Source organism: Etheostoma cragini, chromosome 2 (genome assembly GCF_013103735.1).
Source record: "Etheostoma cragini isolate CJK2018 chromosome 2, CSU_Ecrag_1.0, whole genome shotgun sequence".
Taxonomy (NCBI): Eukaryota; Metazoa; Chordata; class Actinopteri; order Perciformes; family Percidae; genus Etheostoma; species Etheostoma cragini.
In genome coordinates, this window is record NC_048408.1 from 2,878,327 (window position 1) to 2,898,639 (window position 20,313).

General features: G+C 40.8%; 3 protein-coding genes across 3 annotated transcripts; 1 reads left to right on the plus strand and 2 right to left on the minus strand.

Annotated features, from left to right (window-relative positions):
* Positions 1-910: 910 nt before the first annotated feature.
* On the minus strand, positions 911-2,804 carry LOC117937725 (LINE-1 retrotransposable element ORF2 protein). The gene is given in 2 exon segments (XM_034861908.1): positions 911-2,627; positions 2,659-2,804. Coding segments are annotated over 2 exon segments (1,863 nt in total).
* Positions 2,805-4,232: 1,428 nt separating this feature from the next.
* ndufs8a (NADH:ubiquinone oxidoreductase core subunit S8a) lies at positions 4,233-11,457 on the minus strand. The gene is made up of 8 exons (XM_034899078.1): positions 11,343-11,457; positions 9,691-9,746; positions 9,248-9,313; positions 8,808-8,897; positions 8,577-8,685; positions 8,085-8,148; positions 7,707-7,835; positions 4,233-4,939 (listed from the first exon to the last, which is right to left on the minus strand). Exons 2-8 carry the CDS (start codon positions 9,731-9,733, stop codon positions 4,808-4,810), a joined length of 633 nt encoding a protein of 210 aa, XP_034754969.1. The 5' UTR covers positions 9,734-9,746; positions 11,343-11,457; the 3' UTR covers positions 4,233-4,807.
* A 1,703-nt stretch (positions 11,458-13,160) lies between these two features.
* Positions 13,161-19,539, plus strand: si:dkey-9i23.8 (beta-1 adrenergic receptor). The gene is made up of 8 exons (XM_034861153.1): positions 13,161-13,217; positions 14,401-14,540; positions 14,633-14,696; positions 14,871-14,996; positions 16,443-16,581; positions 16,662-16,819; positions 18,129-18,202; positions 19,286-19,539. Coding segments are annotated over exons 1-8 (912 nt in total). The 5' UTR covers positions 13,161-13,216; the 3' UTR covers positions 19,496-19,539.
* The last annotated feature ends 774 nt before the right edge of the window (positions 19,540-20,313 follow it).

Below are 20,313 nucleotides of genomic sequence, written 5' to 3' on the forward strand. Positions count from 1 at the left end.
TGTTTTAACCTCACCCTCAACCTTGTTATGGCATATGGCATCAAAATTGAAGAGTTAATAGTATTTCCACAGAATCCTTTATTATCAGACCATTCTCTAATAACCTTTGAATTCTTAATACAGTAATATAGGAAATTAAATTAAATTGTCTACACTAGATGCATATCTCGTCATAGTTGTCAGATTAATTTACCATATAATCAATAATATAATAAACCATAGGGAGGCAGGGCAGAGTTCTTACCTAACCAGCCTCCTCTCTTTACCCTGTCTCTCTTAATTATGCTGTTATAGTTTTGGACTGCTGGAGGGGGGCTTTCTTAGACACACTGAGCTCCTCTCTCCTCTCTTTCCATTTGTGGGCATCCATGTTCCAGAAATGTTTGTTAATAACCTAGATTTGGGGAGTTATTCCCCAGAGTCCTTTCCCCCCAGCATGTCTCCTTGGACTAGGGAGGCACCAAAATCATGGTTGCAGCTGTCGCCTTGGGCTGCTACATGTCCTGCGATGCCGTTACATTCTGCTACGGTCTGCATTGCCCTGTAATGCCGTGAAGTGCCCTGCCATGCAATGAATTAGACAAACTACTTTTTCTAGTCACTGTTCCATTGTCTTTTACTGTGACTGTTATTGCCACTGTTCATCACACGCCAAACCGTCCCCGTCAGACACTGCCTATCAAGTGCGTGGGTCTGTCTAAGTTTCTTCCTAAGGAGTTTTTCCTCGCCATTTCACACTCCTTGCTCTTGTCGGAATCAATAGAATTGTTGGGTCCTTGTAAATTATAGATTGTGGTCTAGACCTAGTCTATGTGTAAAGTGTCTTGCGATAATTCTTATGAATTGATACTATAAATAAAATTGAGTGGAGAATACCATTGCTAATTTTATTCATGCTTTACTTACTTACTTACTGCCTGTCACCCCTACCAGGGTATGGGCCGCCAACAACAACAGCTCTCCAGAGTCCTCTGTCCTGGGCCATTTTCTCTTACTGGTTCCAGGTGTAGCCCATCTTGGTGGTGTCAGCCTCAAGGTCGCGTCGCCAGGTGTTTCTTGGCCGACCTCTCTCCCGCTTGCCTTGTGGGTTCCACCGCAACGCCTGCCTAGAGATGCTGGTTGGTGGTTTTCGTAGGGTATGCCCTATCCAGCCCCATCTCCTCTTCCTGATTTCTTCTTCAGCAGGGAGTTGGCCCCTCCTTTCCCGGAGGTTGGTATTACTGATGGTGTCAGGCCATCGGATCTGGAGAATTCTTCTGAGGCAGGTGTGGATGAAGGTCTGTACTTTTCTGATGGTAGTCTTATTTATCCTGCAGGTCTCTGCCCCATACAGTAAGACTGACTTTACGTTGGAGTTGAATATTCGGATCTTGGTGGTCACTGACAGCTCTCTGGAGGTCCAGATGTTCTTGAGCTGGGCGAAGGGGGCTCTTACTTTACAAATCCTTGCCTTGACACCTGCATCTGAACCGCCCTGCTGGTCAATGATGCTTCCCAATTATGTGAAGGACTGCGCTTCTTCCAGGGGGCTCCCATTCAGGGTGATGGGTTCTCTGCTTGCTGAGTTGGTCTTTAGGATCTTGGTCTTGTCCCTGTGGATGATTAGGCCGATTTGCTGCGACAAGGTTGCCACTACATTTGTCTTCTCTTGCATCTGCTGCTGGCTGTGGGAAAGTAGTGCCAGATCATCGGCAAAGTCTAAGTCATCGAGCTGAGTCCATTGTATTCCGTTCCTACGCTCGCTGGTGGATGTCTTCATAATCCAGTCGATTGCGAGAAGGAAGAGGAAAGGTGACAACAGGCATCCTTGTCGGACTCCTGTTCGTACTTGGAAGCTGTTTGTGAGCTGTCCTCCATGTATAACTCTGCAGGAAATGCCTTCATAGGAGATTTTAATCAGGTTGACCAACTTGGCTGGGATGCCATAGTGCCGAAGGAGCTCCTAGAGGGTTTCTCGATCCACGCTGTCGAATGCCTTTTCATAGTCGATGAAGTTGATGTACAATGATGACTTCCACTCCAAGGACTGTTCAACTATGATGCGTAGAGTAGCGATTTGGTCAGTGCAGGATCTATTTTGCCGGAAGCCTGCCTGTTCGTCTCGCAATTGCGAATCTACGGTTTCCTTCATCCTCTCCAAGAGGACTCGGTTGAAGACCTTTCCTGGCACCGATAGGAGTGTGATGCCCCTGTAATTGTTGCAGTCGCTGAGGTCCCCTTTCTTAGGGATCTTGATAAGGTATCCTTCTTTCCAGTCTGCCGGTACATTCTCTTCCTCCCAGATCCTCTCAAAGAGTGGGTACAGCATCTCCACTGATGCATCCAGGTCTGCCTTTAGGGCCTCTGCTGGTATATTGTCGGGTCGAGACGCCTTCCTGTTCTTCATCAGGGCGATAGCCTTCCTGATCTCTGCTCTGGTCGGCTTTTCACAGTTAATCGGGAGATCCATGCTAGCTGTTGCTATGTCTGGGGGGTTTGGGGGTGCGGGCCTGTTCAGGAGGTCTTTAAAATGCTCTGCCCATCTGGTCATCTGCTGGTCTTGACTATTGATGGTGTTCCCCTGCTTGTCTTTGACTGGCCTTTCTGGCTTGCTGAACTTCCCGGAGAGTCGTTTGGTGATATCATACCAAACGACTCTCATAGCAGCATACAGTGGCAACATGTTTCATGTTGCCACTGTATGCTGCCTGCTCCGCTTCTGCTGCCAGTCCTTCTATATAATCTTTTTTGTCTTTCTTGATGTTTCTCTTCACTACTCTATGGGCTTCTGCGTAGTCCTCTTGAGCCTTGGCCTTGGCTTTCATGCTTTACCATTACTTTAAACTGTATGGTTATGCAAAAGTAAGCCACTAAAAGCCTGTTTTGAAATTTATACTTCCTGTAAGTATATTTCACTTGTGTTTCTGTGAGTAAGTAGCCATGGCTTGGGTGTGTCTTTTGAAACCATGTCCCCCCCCCCCCTCCCCCCCCAAAGGGACTTACTACTCCAACAGAAACCACTGTCCCCCGACTGCACCAAACTGCTCTATTGTAGTCCAGCCTTTACTTCCATAAAGGTCTTCATTTTGCATCGCTTTGTAACACACGTTATAATGCTCGCCTTGCTGCTGGCGTGGCACGCCTTCATACTCTGCTTCTGACTGGCTAGTAGTCCAACCTACTTACTAACCTACTAAATGAACAGTTACCTAATAAACGTGTATTCCAAACCCTGTAGACCAAAATGTTTAGTGATAGAGAGAAAACCTCAGCACTGTTTACATTTTTATAAGTTAGTGAGCCCATAAGTATGTGAAAATAAAAATGCAAACTGAATTATTGCCTGTTTATTTTCACTTTTAAAAAACATTTGGGAGATCATAGCGCTATTGTGGAATAACATTTTTAAGTGTACAAAACAATTTTAATTACATTAGCCTCATCCTAGCTTTCATATTATAGAGATTGACTATCCCTGAAATTATTTAGACATGGTCCAGCCATACAGGTTACTACCTAGATACAGATGATTTGTCACGTTGTTTTGACGTTAAGGCATTTGGATAGATAAGAGTGGGGGGGGGTATTTTGTTCAATAGTTTCCGGTTAGTTTGCGAGTTTAGCTTAGGAGCCCACCTGGGAGGACTGAATAGAATTAGTAATATAATAAAACTGAAGAAACAGAATCAAGGGACATTTCAAAGTTACTATCCAAGTATGAACAGTCAGGGTGCTTTAATAGCAGCAGACTCATTTCAATTAGGCTTTATAAACCGCAGCTGTATGACTTTCTGATTAAAAGTTTGATCGTATCATGATTGAACCTAAATACTATTGCTACGGGTTTATTTTCTCGGTTTTAAATTGGTAATATTAGACCAAGTGAACTAAAAAATCTGTTGTGCAAAATACAAGCAAGCAGGAAGTACAGTTAGCCATGAATGTAGGCAACAAACACTAACTTTAGTGATATTTAATGCATACTGCTGAATTACATGTGGGTGGGAATCTTACCTTTTTTTATACTTATATTTAAGTATACTTTATTCAATCTTTGACTTGATTTTACACAAAACATCACTCTAACTCGAGGTCCACCTGCTAGCTTTTTCAAGAGCTTTCAACCACATCTCAAGGGAGTAAGTCTTCATTAACAGATGGAGTCTGCAGAGTATGGTGACCTGGAGATTATGTTCACGGTTTTAAATTCTTCACCTAAAGTAAAGCTGGAACCTTCACAATTGACACACTTATTCTTTCTCCCAGAATTTTATTTCTTGTGTGAGGGTGGAAACAGCACAAACACCATCATACTCTCCACTGACATCCAAGATAATAACAATAATCTATGTATACTTGTGTAGGACATCAGATGCTTGCAGTCTGCCATCAGTGTACAGCACTGATACTGCTCAAGCATGACTCAGTCACCATAATTTTAAGTCCAGTGGGACTGTGCAACCAACCACATGGATGACTGGATGATCACTGACTGGACCATGCTGAGGCAGCTGGTGTACACTCATCACAGAACGCCAGTGTAATTATCATTCTACAATAAATATGATATCCAAACAATAACATGGAAAAATCTGAAACATATCAAATATATTCCGTGTATCAGAAGGGGATGACACTGACACAAGAGAAAATGTGTTTGGTTTGAATTAAAAGCTGCATTGGCAAACCCAAATCCAACCCTGAGGCACATCCACAGCTGACTGTCTTCTTTCAGTATGTACAGTATGGACGTATGTGTGTGTCAGAGGTTATTCTTGTATGTGCTAAGGGTATACTGTGTGTGTGTGTGTGTGTGTGTGTGTGTTGTCTATCGGTAGAGGTAATCCGCTTGTATGTTGGCAGCTATCTCTGCCTCCCACTTGTCACCATTGTTGAGGAGCTTCTCCTTGTTGTAGAGCAGCTCTTCATGGGTTTCAGTGGAAAACTCAAAGTTAGGACCCTGAATAAAGAAGGAAAGAGAGAAGATGGAAAGGGGAGTGTAAGAAAGAAAGAAGGGGTGAGAGGTAAGTTCAAATGGCCTTTTCTATGACATAAACTTAAAAAAGCTGTAATTTAGTTTGGTTGGGGCTTACCTCACCCTCATTGTAACAAATTGCCACTTTACATGGCACTAAACCAACTTGTGTAGATATTTAGTTTAGCCATTTCTTCCAATAGCTGGGTTGCCTGGTCGTCTTGTGTGTAATAATGCTTATATAACCTGAATCCTGTTATGCATAGTCAGGTAAAGACATTTAATTTAATTTCACTATGTATGCTGTAGGAATGTCACATGAATGTATAAATTGTGAAAAGAATATAAAGAAAAAAGAACAACTTATGGCTTTTGAAATTTGTCTAGAAGTCTCAAGGAAAACAAAAATAAACACTGTATCTATTACAAAACTGTTAAGATTTTGTTCCTAGAAAAGTCCACACGGTTTAATCCAAAGAGTTAGTTGGGTCATCTGCATAAACCACAGCCACACTTCTTTACACTGTCAGGGCAGCCTCTGACTCCCTGACCCCCAAAACAACAAGCTTCATCCACAATGCACTGCATACTGTACTCATAATGTGTACTATCATTCAACATTTATGTGAATAGACAGCAGCTCACTTTTTGTAGCTGGTTACACACCAAAATGTTCTTCTCTTTCCTAAAGTCAATAAACACAAGTAAACGGAATACAGGAACAGCACCACGCAAATGGGGTAATTTTGCCAACTAACTTATAACACTAATAACGTTAATGCTGCCAAAATATCATAAAAAATGCCGCTTTGGCTCAGTGGTAGAGCATTGTCTGCCAATCGGAAGGTTGGGGGTTCAATCCCTGGCCCTGTAGTCCCATGTTGAAGTGTCCTTGGGCAAGACACTGAACCGCAAGTTGAGTGTGAATGTGTGTGAGTGTATATCTGATGAGCAGGTGGCACCTTGTACTGCGGCCTCGGCCACAGTTTACATGAACGAATGTATGTGAATGGTGAATGTATCCTGTATGATGTAAAAGCGCTTTGAGTAAGACTAGAAAAGCGCTATGTAAATACAGCACATTTACATTTAAATACCTTTAGAAATGGTAGTGGTTATGTCAAAGTAAGCAACTTTACGCCTTTTTAGCATTAAATACCTCAGCTAAGTGCATTCACCGGTCTTTCTGACTGAGCAGGCACGACTTGGTGTGTTTTTCAGTGACAGATGTAGTGAATTCAGGGCCCCAGGCAAACAGCGTCTTCCTTTACTTTTCACCCTTCCTATTGAAAGTTGGAGAAGTACAGTGGTTTTCTATGTTGATTTTATTGTGGTAGACTGCCAGGGCAAATTTCTGCCGCCACGGTATTAGAAATAGCGCAGACACACAATGTAGTTGTGGTTGCCTTTTAAATTCTTCTGCCGACATAATGCACCCTGTTGGCTTCTGCTCACATTGCAATTTAACAAGTAGAACTACGCTATCTTCCAAGTCGACTTTTAAACCAACAGCTCCATCGAAAATGTCAAAGCGGGAGATGGCTTTGAAACACAGACAGCAAATAAAGGTAAGAAATAAATAACTATGGCTAACATTACAAGAAACACAAGCAGGATAGCCAGCTAACTGGTATCGATCTCGTAATGTGACTTTTTGTCCAAAGACAGCCTTAGAAAAAAGCATTCAGGTGGTGTTGTTAGGATGGTGTTGGGTACTTTGGGGCCACAGTATATTATAGGCTCCTGTTATCTGAAAGCTTTTCCATGTAATATGATTTTGACAATGTGGATGAGGTTGTTATAACTGGATGGCCTGCAGCTTCAAGCACAATTAGTTTGGATTCAAGAGTTACATTTTGGAAGACAAACGAACAGACCTGCCTCCAGTACAAAAATAAATCCTAAAAAGGAAACACGTTTTTTCTGATTCAAAACTTTTGACTACTAGTAAAACTATTAACTGCACAGTACAAGTGCTGCTTTCAAATGTTTACTTAAAGTGAGGAATAAAGAAGATGCATTATTTGCTAAATGTACTTACAATTAATTAATACTTAAAAATATTTTAATTGTTGTAATTTGTGATTGTCTCAATATCCAATTGAGAAGCTGATTTGAAGTGCTTTGGGAGGCCTCTAAGTTATTCCAATGAGTTAGAATAGCAACTTATAAAAAAAGAAATTATTTGTAAACAACAAAATAATTGTATAGCTGTTTGGGGTCATTTTAGTTGGAGGTAAAGCAATCTGTCCGTTCCCAACAGGCACATTTTAAACAAGCACTGCCCTAGCTGAAAAAAATTGACATTTTAATTTTTCTCTGTAATATATATTGCGATATAAATAGCCTACAGGAAGTTACCCTCTCTAGAGTCATCCAGGGGCTTGCTCTCCTGAAGAAGATGTGTAACTTTTTATTTCGCACCCCAAACGGTGTGCCATTTGAGACAAGTTTGTCTTGTTTCAAAACAAACTGCAGTTAGGGATGGGGAACTAAGCTTTTTGAAGCACTGAACCAGCAGTTGTGCCGTGTTTGATAAGTCAAAATGGTGAGATCTGGATTTGGTGGATAAATGTCCACAGACTACATTGAAACAAAAAGTGAAAGCCAGTTAGAAAACAGTGGGACCATTTACAGAACTTTCCAAAAATAATGTGTGATATTGCATCAAAAACTGAATTTACTGTATATCTACATGTTAAGGACCTGCAGACACCCTGTATGTCAGACAATGTTAGCATCATACACACACCTCTACAATAGCGTCCACAGGACAAGCCTCCTGACAAAAGCCGCAGTAGATGCATTTTGTCATGTCGATGTCGTAGCGAGTTGTCCTCCTGCTGCCGTCGGCACGGGTCTCTGCTTCGATGGTGATGGCCTGGACACACATTGTTTGAGATGAAGAGACGCACTGACATAGTCCTCTGATCTGCTATATGGCACGAGATTTAATATAAATGCCTATATGTATTCACAACTGACAAATTTATATATAATCATACATTTCTTGCTTTAGTCCCAGTAAAGACCATTACTTATGGTTAAAACATGCATATAGCCAAAGTAATTTTGTCTTGTTAATATTAAAAATGCAGACATGCAAATGCTGCTGTGCATGTGTGCATACCTGCGCAGGGCAGATAGCTTCACACAGCTTGCAGGCGATGCAGCGCTCCTCTCCTGAAGGATACCTGGTGCAACATAATAAAGACTTCAGTCACCTTAAACCGATATACTAATGCAGTTTTTACATTACACAGTACCTGCTTAAACCGAGCCGACCTGGTAAATATCTGACAAGAACTTTTCCATTTGACCGATTAAATGAAACCTTACAGGTAACATGACCAACACCAATTTATTTCTAGCAGAAACTCTGGCTAGCAAGCATGTGACTTTGTCTTGATTAGAGAGCACATTTTATTAAAAATGAGAAATCAGTGAGTCACACTAATGCCTCCTCGGGTTAGTCCCTACAATGACTAGTGTTGTGTGTAAAAAGTGTGTACTGAAAATTTGGTAACGGAACGTAGTTTGACTAACATACAATGCATGTTATTGATTTATAAACTCCTGTGACCCACAATTAACTAAGTGGTTAATAAGTAGTTGCCCTCACCTGCGTAGTGCGTGTTCTCCTCTGAAACGAGGCGACAGAGGCCCCTTCTCAAATGGGTAGTTGATGGTGGCAGGCTCTCTAAACAGGTAGCTCATTGTCATGCCCAGACCTGACATCCCAACACAATCATTCATGTTTAATTATTTCTCAAACATCGTACAGGACACATAGAAAAAGAGTAGCCCAACCACCTCCAGGTTTTCTTTTTTATATGAGTGATGTTCAGCTGACCTCTGAAGAGCTCTGTCCAGAGCAGAGTCTGAGCAGCTCGGTCTGTGATGGACTTCATATCTGTGGGGATCTCTTGGGCATTCACATACTCTGCACACAAAAACACAAGGTGAGAGGCCTGTTGAACTTTTATTGCACTTGAGACTATTATGAACAAAAAGGTGTTGTAGTGCTCGGCCCATCTTGACAAGCTGCTACACGGTCTGCACGCCACCATACATCCCTGTGTTAGCTGCGTTTGGAGCCCCAAAGCTTCTAATCTTTTTTGGCACAAATGGAAAAAAAGCCCCATGCTTCATGATACTTGATTCTCCCATAGCAACCATAGTTAGCTGGCTAACCCAGTAATCTCAAACTGGTAGAAATCCCTGAAAGCCCTTCAAGGAGACACACTACAACAATACATCAAAATGAGTATTTATGTGTGTACTGGTACTTACTGAATCCTTCCCTTTGTGTGGACACACTGAAGGACCTCACTAGATTCTTGCTGGCCACAATAGTGCCTGAAAGGAAAGATACATTAATAAGTGCATTGTCATTAAGATACTGCATCCACAACTGAATACTACTACACAGGTACCGGATATGGGCTTTAAGAGTAACTACAGTTGTTTCTTAAAATTTCTCCATGCACTTGTGTCTAATGACTGATGTGACCTGGCGTGAACCACGCTACAATGTAACCTAAAGGGGCAATTGTGGAGCCTTGATTTTTGTTATTAAAAAACTTTTTGTCCAAAGATAGCGGTGTAGAGAGTGAAATGCGAGATGGTAGAAAATGAAATTCCTCAATACTGATATGATTTCGACAATGTGTCAGTTGCATTAAAATTACTAGTATTTTGTAAGAGGACCTGTTCCTTTGGTGATTTAATCTTACCTGGCCTTGACACGGAGTACAGTAAACGCAATGTTGCAGTCATCTTGTCTTAAAAGCTGAAACCATACAGTATAATACTTTGAGAAACAAGTCAAAAACAGTGACTGCATCAAAACATCATAATATATTCATTATTTGACAATTACATGATTGTAAATAGACTGTCCCTATCTACTCCCAGTACCATAATCTAAACCGTGCAAGGTTGATTCTGACGAATACTAATGTGTGACATTGCAACTTTCTAAATATAAACCCTACTGCGAACTCTTAGCATTAAATGCGGAGGTTAAACCAGGTGTTGTCCCCAAAAGTGGTCATCTGCCAAAAGGTGCCATCTGTGGGGGAGCCCTGTGCCCTAGACCAGGGGTATTTAATGTCCTCTAAGCCAGGGACCCCTTAGCTGAAAGAGAGACTGAGCAGGGACCCCTACCATATGTATTTTTGAGTTGCATATTAAACCGGGCAGAATGGAGGAAACAAAACGGATATTATTTATGCATGTTATTATGTTAAACATACTGTACACCCAGAAAGCCCAGGGACAGTTACAATTAACTGTATAGCTACCATGGTTACCTATAGTGAGCTTATTTTCAAAGTGTAAATATTTTTTCCCCACAAATAGGCCAATTTATCTTTGGTGTTACAATGTTGCATTAATATTACATGTATATTTCCAGACTTCTTTATTTTATTTAAGAAACTCAATTATTATTGTTTTACATAAATTGGCTGCGCCCTTGCAATGACTCTGAGGACCCCCCTATGGCTCCCGGACCCGATGTTGAAGATCTCTGTCCGAGAGTATAACCATTCTAATTGTTTTTTCACTTGCCAACAAGTGATTGCAGCTTCTACCATGTCATTGAAAAGTTGTTGCCTTAAAATTTGCTGATTTGATTCCTGAGGATAATAGTTGACAGATTATAACCAAACGCGAACTTTTTACCTATTGAAATACCTTGAATGGGCCAATACAACCAGTAACATGCTTCCCAACATATTTAAACTGGGTGATACATTTGATCTGCCTCCGCACCGTCCCTCAGACAGCGATACGTTTTTGGCGGATGCTCACTTACACCTACTGGCACGACACCTGTCCGCACAGTAAAAACAACAATCACTGAATCCTGATCAACATTACTTGTTCTGCACGATGATGTAACGTTACAGGTTGAGCTGCTGACGCTAGCCTTATCTGACTTTGTTACAAAGTCGTACAACGTTACTGAAGTACATCAAACTAACTTAACTTTGATCTGAACTCTTTAACCGTGAATTCTTGACCTAAGCTAATATGACGCTAGCACTACGACACTTACTTAAGTAGCACAAAATATCCTCGCGACCACTTGACTTTGCAGCATATCACTACTGTTCTGTAATGTGTACACAATAAATGATAGCTAGTTGCCTTTAATTTGTGAAAAGTAAAGGCAAGTCGCTAAGCTAAGATAGCGTTAGCAGTGATTAGTAGCCGGGTTAGAGCACATACTGTCAAGGACTTTCGCACCGAGGTTATGTAAGGTGAATTAAGGGTGATTCTAATTCTTTCAAGGTCAGGTATAAATTATAAATATAAACAATTTGATGTGACGTAACGGAGCTGTGTAATGTTTTATGAAATTAAATGGTTTTAAACTCACCGAAACGTCGCTATTTGGCCTTCTGAACCAGAACAGCGGACGGTTTTGCGTAACGGACAGTGCGTATGAAGGGAAGTTAACCTACGTGATTGCGTCATGAACGTATTGTTTTTCTTTTTGCTGATATTACAAACAGCAGCTTGCATCCTGTTGCATTACCGCCATCTCCTGGATTAAGCTAAAAAACACAGTGCCCAGTACAAAGACTGTAGACATATTGACGGTCAATGGTCCATTACAACAGTAGCTTGCATCCTGTTGCATTACCGCCGTCTCCTAGATTAAGCTAAAACACACAGTGCCCAGTACAAAGACTGTAGACATATTGACGGTCAATGGTCCATTACATACATATATGGTCCAGTAGTCACCGTTTTGGTCTTGGGGCGCTATTTGAACAGGACAAAAATAAATATTTAACTTTTTCTATGAAGCAAGGCTTAACATATGTCATTTCGGCTTAAGAATTACTTGCTGCACTGTGTGATAAAAGACAAAAAAAATTGTGAGGACAATTTTGGTTTAGGATAAATTATTTCTGCAACACAGTCAGGGTTCATGAAAGGTTGGTACATTTTAGATACATCCAACTTGCTGACATTTTAGATTCGCCAAAATTATTTTGTGACACAATGTTATTTTTGGACTTTTACAAAGCTTTCGTCGTAATTCTTTTGATTGTCAATTGCAATGGTGAAGTTATTAAAATAAAAATGAAAACTTAAATAGCATAGATTTAGCATAGGTTTACAGAGGTGGAAGGAGTGACTGGAGAGATCCTCATCTTCGACACTCACCTATAGGATTATTAGGAACACCTTTCTAATACTATGTTTGACCCCTTTTGCCTTTGGAACTGTCTTAACTCTATGTGGCCTTCATTCAGCAAGGTGCTGAAAGCATTCTTTAGAAATGATGGCCATATTGGTAGGATAGCATCTTGCAGTTAATGGAGATTTGTGTACATGGTGGCCATAAAGGGATGGGCATGGTCAGAAACAATGCTCAGGTAGGCCGTGGCATTTAAAGGATGCCCAGTTGGCACTAAGGGGACTAAAGTGTGCCAAGAAAACATCCCCCACACCGTTACACCACCACCACCAGCCTGCACAGTGGTAACAAGGCATGATGGATCCATGTTCTCATTCTGTTTACGCCAAATTCTGACTCTACTATCTGAATGTCTCAACAGAAAGCGAGACTCATCCGACCAGGCAACATTTTTCCTGTCTTCATTTGTCCAATTTTGGTGAGCTCTTGCAAATTGGAGCCTCTTTTTCCTATTTGTAGTGGAGATGAGTGGTACCCGGTGGTGTCTTCTGCTGTTGTAGCCCATCCACCTCAAGGTTGTGCTTGTTGTTTTTGTTAGCTTAAACAGATCCACTTTCTTTACTCCCCTGTCCCTCAAATTGTACTCCACTTAAAGCCTTTAGGTCTTTCTCCAGCCTCACCCTCTCTTCCCTCACTCTCTGTTCCACCTGTGCTGGCTGGTCCTTTTTCTTTCTTAAAGGAACAGCGTGAAAATGTAAGGAAATAAGTTGATATCCTGACCCAATACCCCCCCCCCCAATACCCAATCCTTTAACTATAGGTCTCTGCAAATCCAAGGTCAATGTTGTCTAATTTTGATCTGTCTATCTAATAGTACAGTAGCTTATTTTCCTTACTGTTGTTGTTATCATCACCTACAGGATAATGATAGTAGTAGTTGCAGAAACTGAATTAGAGGCACCGTGCGTCAGAGCCATTCAAGTTTAGCTAAATGGAGCATGTGAATTTTAATTGAAAATGATTTTGATGACACACCCATCTGAGCTCTCTGCAAACACCCAGAAACCACTGTTAAAGGCTGTGGACTGACACCTCACCGCAAAAGTAAGTGTAGCCTTTCCTTTATTAAATAGATAATGGTAAGAGATTATGTCAGAATGAGGTTTAACACTGTGTCTATCAATATGCATGACTGAACTTTCTTAGACCATAGAAAAACATCAGAGCTGTTATGTACAGAAAAAGATGGATATCATTGAGCGGCAACCATCTCACCCAATCTTTTTACCATCATTTAAATGCAGCGGCTGGTACAAGCAGCAACAAGGAGAAAAATGCATTGGTGTCAACTAAAACACATAATCCTGTGCCAGTGTCTTGTGAATACCAGACACTAGAAGTCTCTGAAAAGACTTTGAAAAGACTGAAGTCTGACACCATCTCACATATAAAGACAATCAGTCCTATTGTTTTTGTCAGAGACTATAAGACTTTCCTACCAAGACTTCCAACTTACCAAAGACTTCACTGTTTAATAAACAGTATTTACCTTGCTTTGCTCCCATCTTATTTTCCACAGCCCCTAGAGCCTACTGTCTAACAATAAACATACATATGGGGTGTAATAGGTTGCTTGTACAAACGAGCAATAGGGTCATTTTTCCATTTGCATTGTCAGTTGTATTGTGTGTAATACCCAGTTCCTGTAATTTTCATTGCGGGACCCTTTAACTCAGGTTTTTGCAATCTTACTGTTCTTGTAGCATGAATTAAAGTATTCCCGTCGCTTCAAATTTTTGTTTTTGTTAATGTATTAGTTTTTCTTTTATTTGACATGACAATGACAGACAAATCCAAAAACCACCAAATAATTCCAGATGAAATCATTTAAATTAGCATAGATAAAATCACAACACAACATGCAAACACACACACACACACACACACACAAAGACAGAGACAGAGACAGAGAGAGAGAGAGAGAGAGAGAGAGAGAGAGAGAGAGAGAGAGAGATGTGCAAAAGGTAACTAGGTAACAGATCCTGGCTCTTGGGAGGTGACGATCTGCCTCGACCAGTACAGTGACAGTTAAGATAATAGAACTGACTAATAATAATTGTAGAAGGATTGCAGGGCACGCAGGGCGTTAAGCAGGACTACGGCAGCAGCTGCAGGTGCCACCACAATCCAAGGAATCCAGTCCTTGAACCCAGTAAGCAGTACCAGTTCCATGTAGGGGGTTACTTTATGGTAAACTCTGCTTTCGTCCGTTTCCTTTAAATTCCAGTGAGTGAGTATTTTAATGGGACTGTGTTCGTGGAACGTCGGTGGTCAGAGGCAGAGAGGTGGCTGATGGTGGCTGTGTTGGGCCTGGAGATGGTCATGGGAGTTGTGGGAAACTGTTTTGTTCTGCTGGTCAAAGTCATGGTGAGTTGTTAAAGTTGTTCCTTATATTGGTGTGAAATATTATTTGTGTTTTTTGTGTCTGTAAGTTTCCTTTTTCTGTTTTTCATTTTCAGTGCAGGGGTCAGTTCACCTGTCGTTATTGGCTTCCTTTCATCAGTCTCACCTTGTCAGATTTAGGTAAAATTTACATTGACACTAATGCTATTGCATTTCATGATTATATATCAGATAAAATTTTTGGGTGTCTTTGAACCAACTCTTAAATGGATTCTAGTAATTAAAACAGTGTTTGACATGTAATGTCAGTGCAGGAAGTCATCATTTCTTATAATGAACCACTGTGCTGTGAAGGCTGCTCCTTCCTCATCATCTCCAGCTCCCTGTTGGCCATTTTGAAAAGCGGTCAGAGGTCACCGTGGTGTGAGATCGTCAGTCTGCTCAAGTTTGCCTTCATCACTTCCTCCATAGGGAGCAAAGGTAAGGCTCAGCTCCAAGCACAGTGATAGAGATTGTGGCATCACGAATAAGATTCGGCATAGAAAAGTCACAGTAACAATCTAACATCAAAGCTTTACTCATTAAGGCTGCACATTCATTCAGATTGATCAATGTTTTATTTATTTATTTGTTTCATGATTTATCTGTAGTTCACAAATCCAGGATCATTAGTCACTATATTGACTCTCATTGCTGTTGGGTGAACACAATAGCCCTTTCCCAATTCCCAGTTTGTACATCCCAGGTTCCTCTCCTCGATTCCTCTCCTCGCGACTCCGAGCATAGGAATCGAGGAAGAGCCTAGAGGAGTGAAGACTTGAGTTAACAGGCTTTCACAAACATGAGACGTCATTACTTCAGGGCTGCTGCAAAGGCACGCTGCATCCGCTGTTCATTGTTTTAGTTTTTTTCAGATATCTGCTCTGCAACCTTAAGTTCATGTAAAATATAATATAAAACAGGCTTTTGTTTTTTCTAAATTCTGAAAATATTTTGTGTTCTTTTCACCATGTTCCATCAAGCTCTGTCTAGACCTGATAAAAGCACCTATGGTATGGATATTTTCCAGCTTATTGTAATTCAGTTACCTAACTGACATCTGTTTGAGACAGATTGTCTTTTTTATCAATAGAAAATTGTATTTTTATGTATTCTGTCTTGTTCAAATCTTCTCTTTTGCTAATTATTTAGCCCTTTTAATTGCTATATTTCAAATCTGAAATTTTTAATATTCCCATTGTTGACAATATAATTTCTCTTCATGAACTATCCTCCAATTTTCATTAATAATTTCCCTCCGTTATTGCTTTAAATATAATATAAATGTGTATTGTTCTATTTGCAGTAATTTGGATTACATTTAATTAACTGGTTCCTACTTCTACTTCTTTCTTGATAGATCTGTTAACACTAGCCTCTGATGCATATATCTGCTTAAACTGAGCTAGTCAACATTAAACCTGTTTGAGTCGTGATTCACTCGGATCTTTAACCCGAGTCTTTAAATTAAATCCCAAATCATGAGTTTCTAGTATCATTAACCCGGATCAGTTAAGTCCTACTACAATTTAATCTAAAATGATAACAGTGCCACACACAAACCTCTTGCAACATTAACTACTAGACTCAGAGCCGAAAGCTTGCAGGCCAAGGGATTAACTCGAGAACTCACGATGACTCGTGCGAGTCAGTCAATCCCGCAAATCAGCTTCGAGTGAAGTCTCTCCTCGAACTCAAGTGATTCAAGTGACTCACACAACCCGGTTCAGCTTAGTGAGAGACTCAGAACAACCCAAATCCTTAAAAGTAAGGGGGTTTGCCAGGCCTAGTCACAATAACTTACCTTGCATCAGTACTACAGTAGTAGGCATAGTCCCATGATTCCTTTGATGCTGTTAGTGTCATGGTTTATTTTTTCCTTTCCAGCTATCCTTTGTGTGCAACGACTGATTGGCATTGGCTCCACAGAAAGTGCTTACTTTGTTGTCATAGTGACAGCCTGCTTGGCTTCTTGGGTGACAGGAATGGTGTTTGGGAGCATCCCTGTCGTCTACGCCTGGATCAGGTATGTAGTCAACATAATGCTCGCAGTCAGAGGAAGTTGTTTCTACTCTGTTCATCTCCTTCATGTTGTCTTTACTCCAGGTATGACCCTGCAGAGATGCTGTGTGCTGTCTTCTGGGAGAACAGCTACTCAGACATGTTGGTCTACATTCTCTGTGCCATCTCAATCTGTTTCTTCCTCCCTTTCCTCCTAATCTTCGTCTGCTCCTTACTAAGTGCCACCGGCTGCCGCTCGCGGTGCAACAGGTAAACTACCTGAAAAAAGATAATTTCCAACGACACCACACAAGCTGGAAACTGGTCAGATGATGTTTAGCAATGTATAAATACAGTCATGGATGTTGTTTATGTCAGTAACAATTACATTGTACACTTGGATGTACATAGACCAGACTACAGCAATGACTCCAATAGTCAGAAGTAACCGTATCAGTAACACTGGTTCCAACTTTCCTTAATTGTGAGGATTTGATTTTTATTGCATGTAATAATAAATTGAATATGTTTGGGGGTTTGAACAGTTGGTTGGATAAAACCATCTGTTTGAAAATGTCCCCTTGGGCTATTTTATGGCACTTTGTAGACAAAGCTATTGATTGAGTAATCAGGAAAATAAACATCAGACTAATATATAATGAAAATAATTAGCAACTGAAGACCTAATTCCTGTAATGAGTATGAAAGCTGAGATGGTTGCAAAAACAGACTCAAAGAAATAAAAGTGTAAGTACAATCTATGGCTATGGAAACAGAAGGAACGCTCTTCAGCCAGAAATAGCCTAAGTAACCTGATGAAACACCCGGAGAGGGTTTAACATGGATGTATTATAAGAACTACTGTAGATACAGCGTTCAAGGCGGTGCCCCGTTCATTCCTGTGAAAGTTGCTAAGTGGGGCCAAAAAGGTTCAATTGATGGGTGTACAATTACCTGGATGATTGGTGCATGCTTCCACATTGTGTTGTTTCATAGAGCAGATGCACATGAGACACATGAGACAATTGGTCCACCTAAACTAAAAACAACAATACAAAATCTGTCAGCATGTAGTGTGTTGTCCAATCAGTAATATTTCTGTAGTCTCAAGGTAAACAGGACAGACAACACTTTAGCATATACCAATATATATATATTTATACACACACACTGGTCAAGCATTAAATCACATCCACTTTGAAAACAACCAATGTCTTTGCCGTCTGTCACCTTCTTTTTGGGCTTTTATTCCTTCTACTGGTACTGTAGGTCTTTCTTAGCAGTACATTCACCGACTGGAATATTTAATAGGGGTTCGTGTTTTCAGCCATGCCGTCACCGGTTGTTGCAGCAGTCTTGTTTGTTCCAAATGTGAACGCTGCTGTTGACTTGTTAACCTTGCAGACATCTGGGCACTCACTGTCAGCAACCCTGGTTGTGTGCAATTCACATGGAAATTGACCCAAGTTCTACCATGATCCAACTCACCTAGCAACCTGCGTTGTGAAGCCGATTTGATTGACGATTTATACTTGCTCTTTTCTCCAACTTTTTTTCTCAGTGATGATGTAGCAGACCTGTCTGCAGTCACTCCTCTGCTGGTGGCCTCCTTAATGCTCTGCTACACTCCCTTTGCTCTGTCTGAGGTGACACATGCACTCATTCGCTCATTGACACATGCACTCATTCAAGTTTTTTTATCTAGGGGTCTGTTAAATAACTAAAGGTAAGTAACTAAAGCAGAGATAAGAAATATAGGGTTTGAAGTATATTCCTGAAACACGCACCTTGTGGCTTAGTAGTGAAGTGCAGCATACTGTCCTTCACGTGAGAATATGGTGTCTACTTATTTTGGGAAAACGGGACAGAGCCATAAAATTAGTGGTTGTAACATCATGATGTCACACATTATTTGGTTTGATTGGTTAGAAGCTTCGAGTAAGGTGCTACCGCTTTCACTATCTTGTTTTTTTGCAACTAGGTGTGACAATGTTTTAATTGAGGAGGTCAAGCCAGTGCTGTCCATGTTTGCAATGGTGCTGCACTAAACTAAACACTAAAGAAGGAAAATTGAAAATTTTCAACCCTTCTGAAGCGAGTCATCCAGTGGAGATTTACCCGCAGGTGTGTGCCAACTTTTAGTTACTGGCGCCATTCATCTGCATGTGCTGCAGAGCAGAAAATCAACAAACATTCCCTTAAATCACAACGCTGTCAATAGATTGTTAGCTTGATTAGCAGACTTTTATGAATAAGGCTTTTCTAGATAACCAAAATGTCCCAACTAACTTCGATGAAGTGAAAACACAGTGAGATGGTCAAAGTTTAGATAAAAACATTGACAACATGCACACACACATTGCAAAGGTGAGCGTTGGTAAGCCTCTGTCTTGAGTGGCAGGTTGGCTTGTAGCCACACCCTAAAGGATCCCTTTCTTTTACGTCAGTTTGGGATTTATCAAATTAACATCATGCTGTAAGACTTGAAACTAGCGATTGAGGCCATGAACTAGAGAAAATGTTTATTGAGGTAAGCAGTCATTTTCTCATTGGCATTCTTTTGTAACCAATCGCTCCCAATGTAACTTGAACACTGCTCACATGGAAACAACACACTATCTATTGTATTGGAATGTACACAGATGTAAAAGCCACATATTGAACACATTTTGTCCACTCACAGACTTTGTCTTTGTTTCTTTCTTTCTTTCGATTGACCTCCACACCAGCTGATCCTCCTGGGCAGGATGGACCTGTCCCCAGCACCTGATTGGTTAAGGACGCTGTCATCAGTGATGTCATACCTGGACTGTGGTCTAAATCCTCTTATTTACTGCTGCCATCAAGACTTTAGAGAGGCGGGCCTGGCCCTGCTGTGGACCAATAGGAAACCACAATCAGAACCTGTCCTCACTTCTATCACTAAACATAACGTGTAAACAGGTAATGGGTTCCACACTTATTCCCCAGAAACTTCAAGAACCCAACAGCGAGGGCACTATACTGGCATGTGTTTTTAGATTTCAGGGGAGTTAAAGGCCACTTCTTTGTTGCCTTGTAATAAACTGCATATTAGCCAATTTCTTTTTCCTCTTTTCTTTTCTCTCTTTCTGCTGAAAGTAGAGTTTTTGAAATATGAATGTCTGCAATACATTCTTAATATGGATTTTATTAAGAGCATAATGCCATTTATGTAAGGAAATTACTTACTTAATGACTTTGTAATTAACTGTTTACTTTCACCAAATTTTAGTGAAACAGTCATAACCCAAATTAATATACCAGTTAGAAAGCAAAATTATGACAATACTCTTTCTCTATGACTTAGGATGGTCATCCCTCTGGAACACCCTCCTTGCAGATACCCTAAATGCTACATTCAATTCAATTTTTTATTTATAGTATCAACTCAGAAGAAGTTATCTCAAGACACTTTACAGAAACAGTAGGTCTAGACCAGACTCTATAAATTACAAAGCCCCAACAATTCTAGTAATTCCCCCAAGAGCAGGTAATTAGTGCGACAGTGCTGAGGAAAGATTCCCTTTTAGGGAGAAACCTCTTAGGGAGACGTGTCTTGGTAGGCGGTATCTAGTAGGACGCATCTCCCCTCCCTAATCCAAGGAAACATGCAGGGGGAAAGAACATAAGGACTCCAGGGTATGACTCCTCAGAGCTAGGTTAGTACCAGGCATTACACACACACACAACAGGAAGAAGTACAACATCCTACTTACCCTTCTAAAACTTTTTTTGG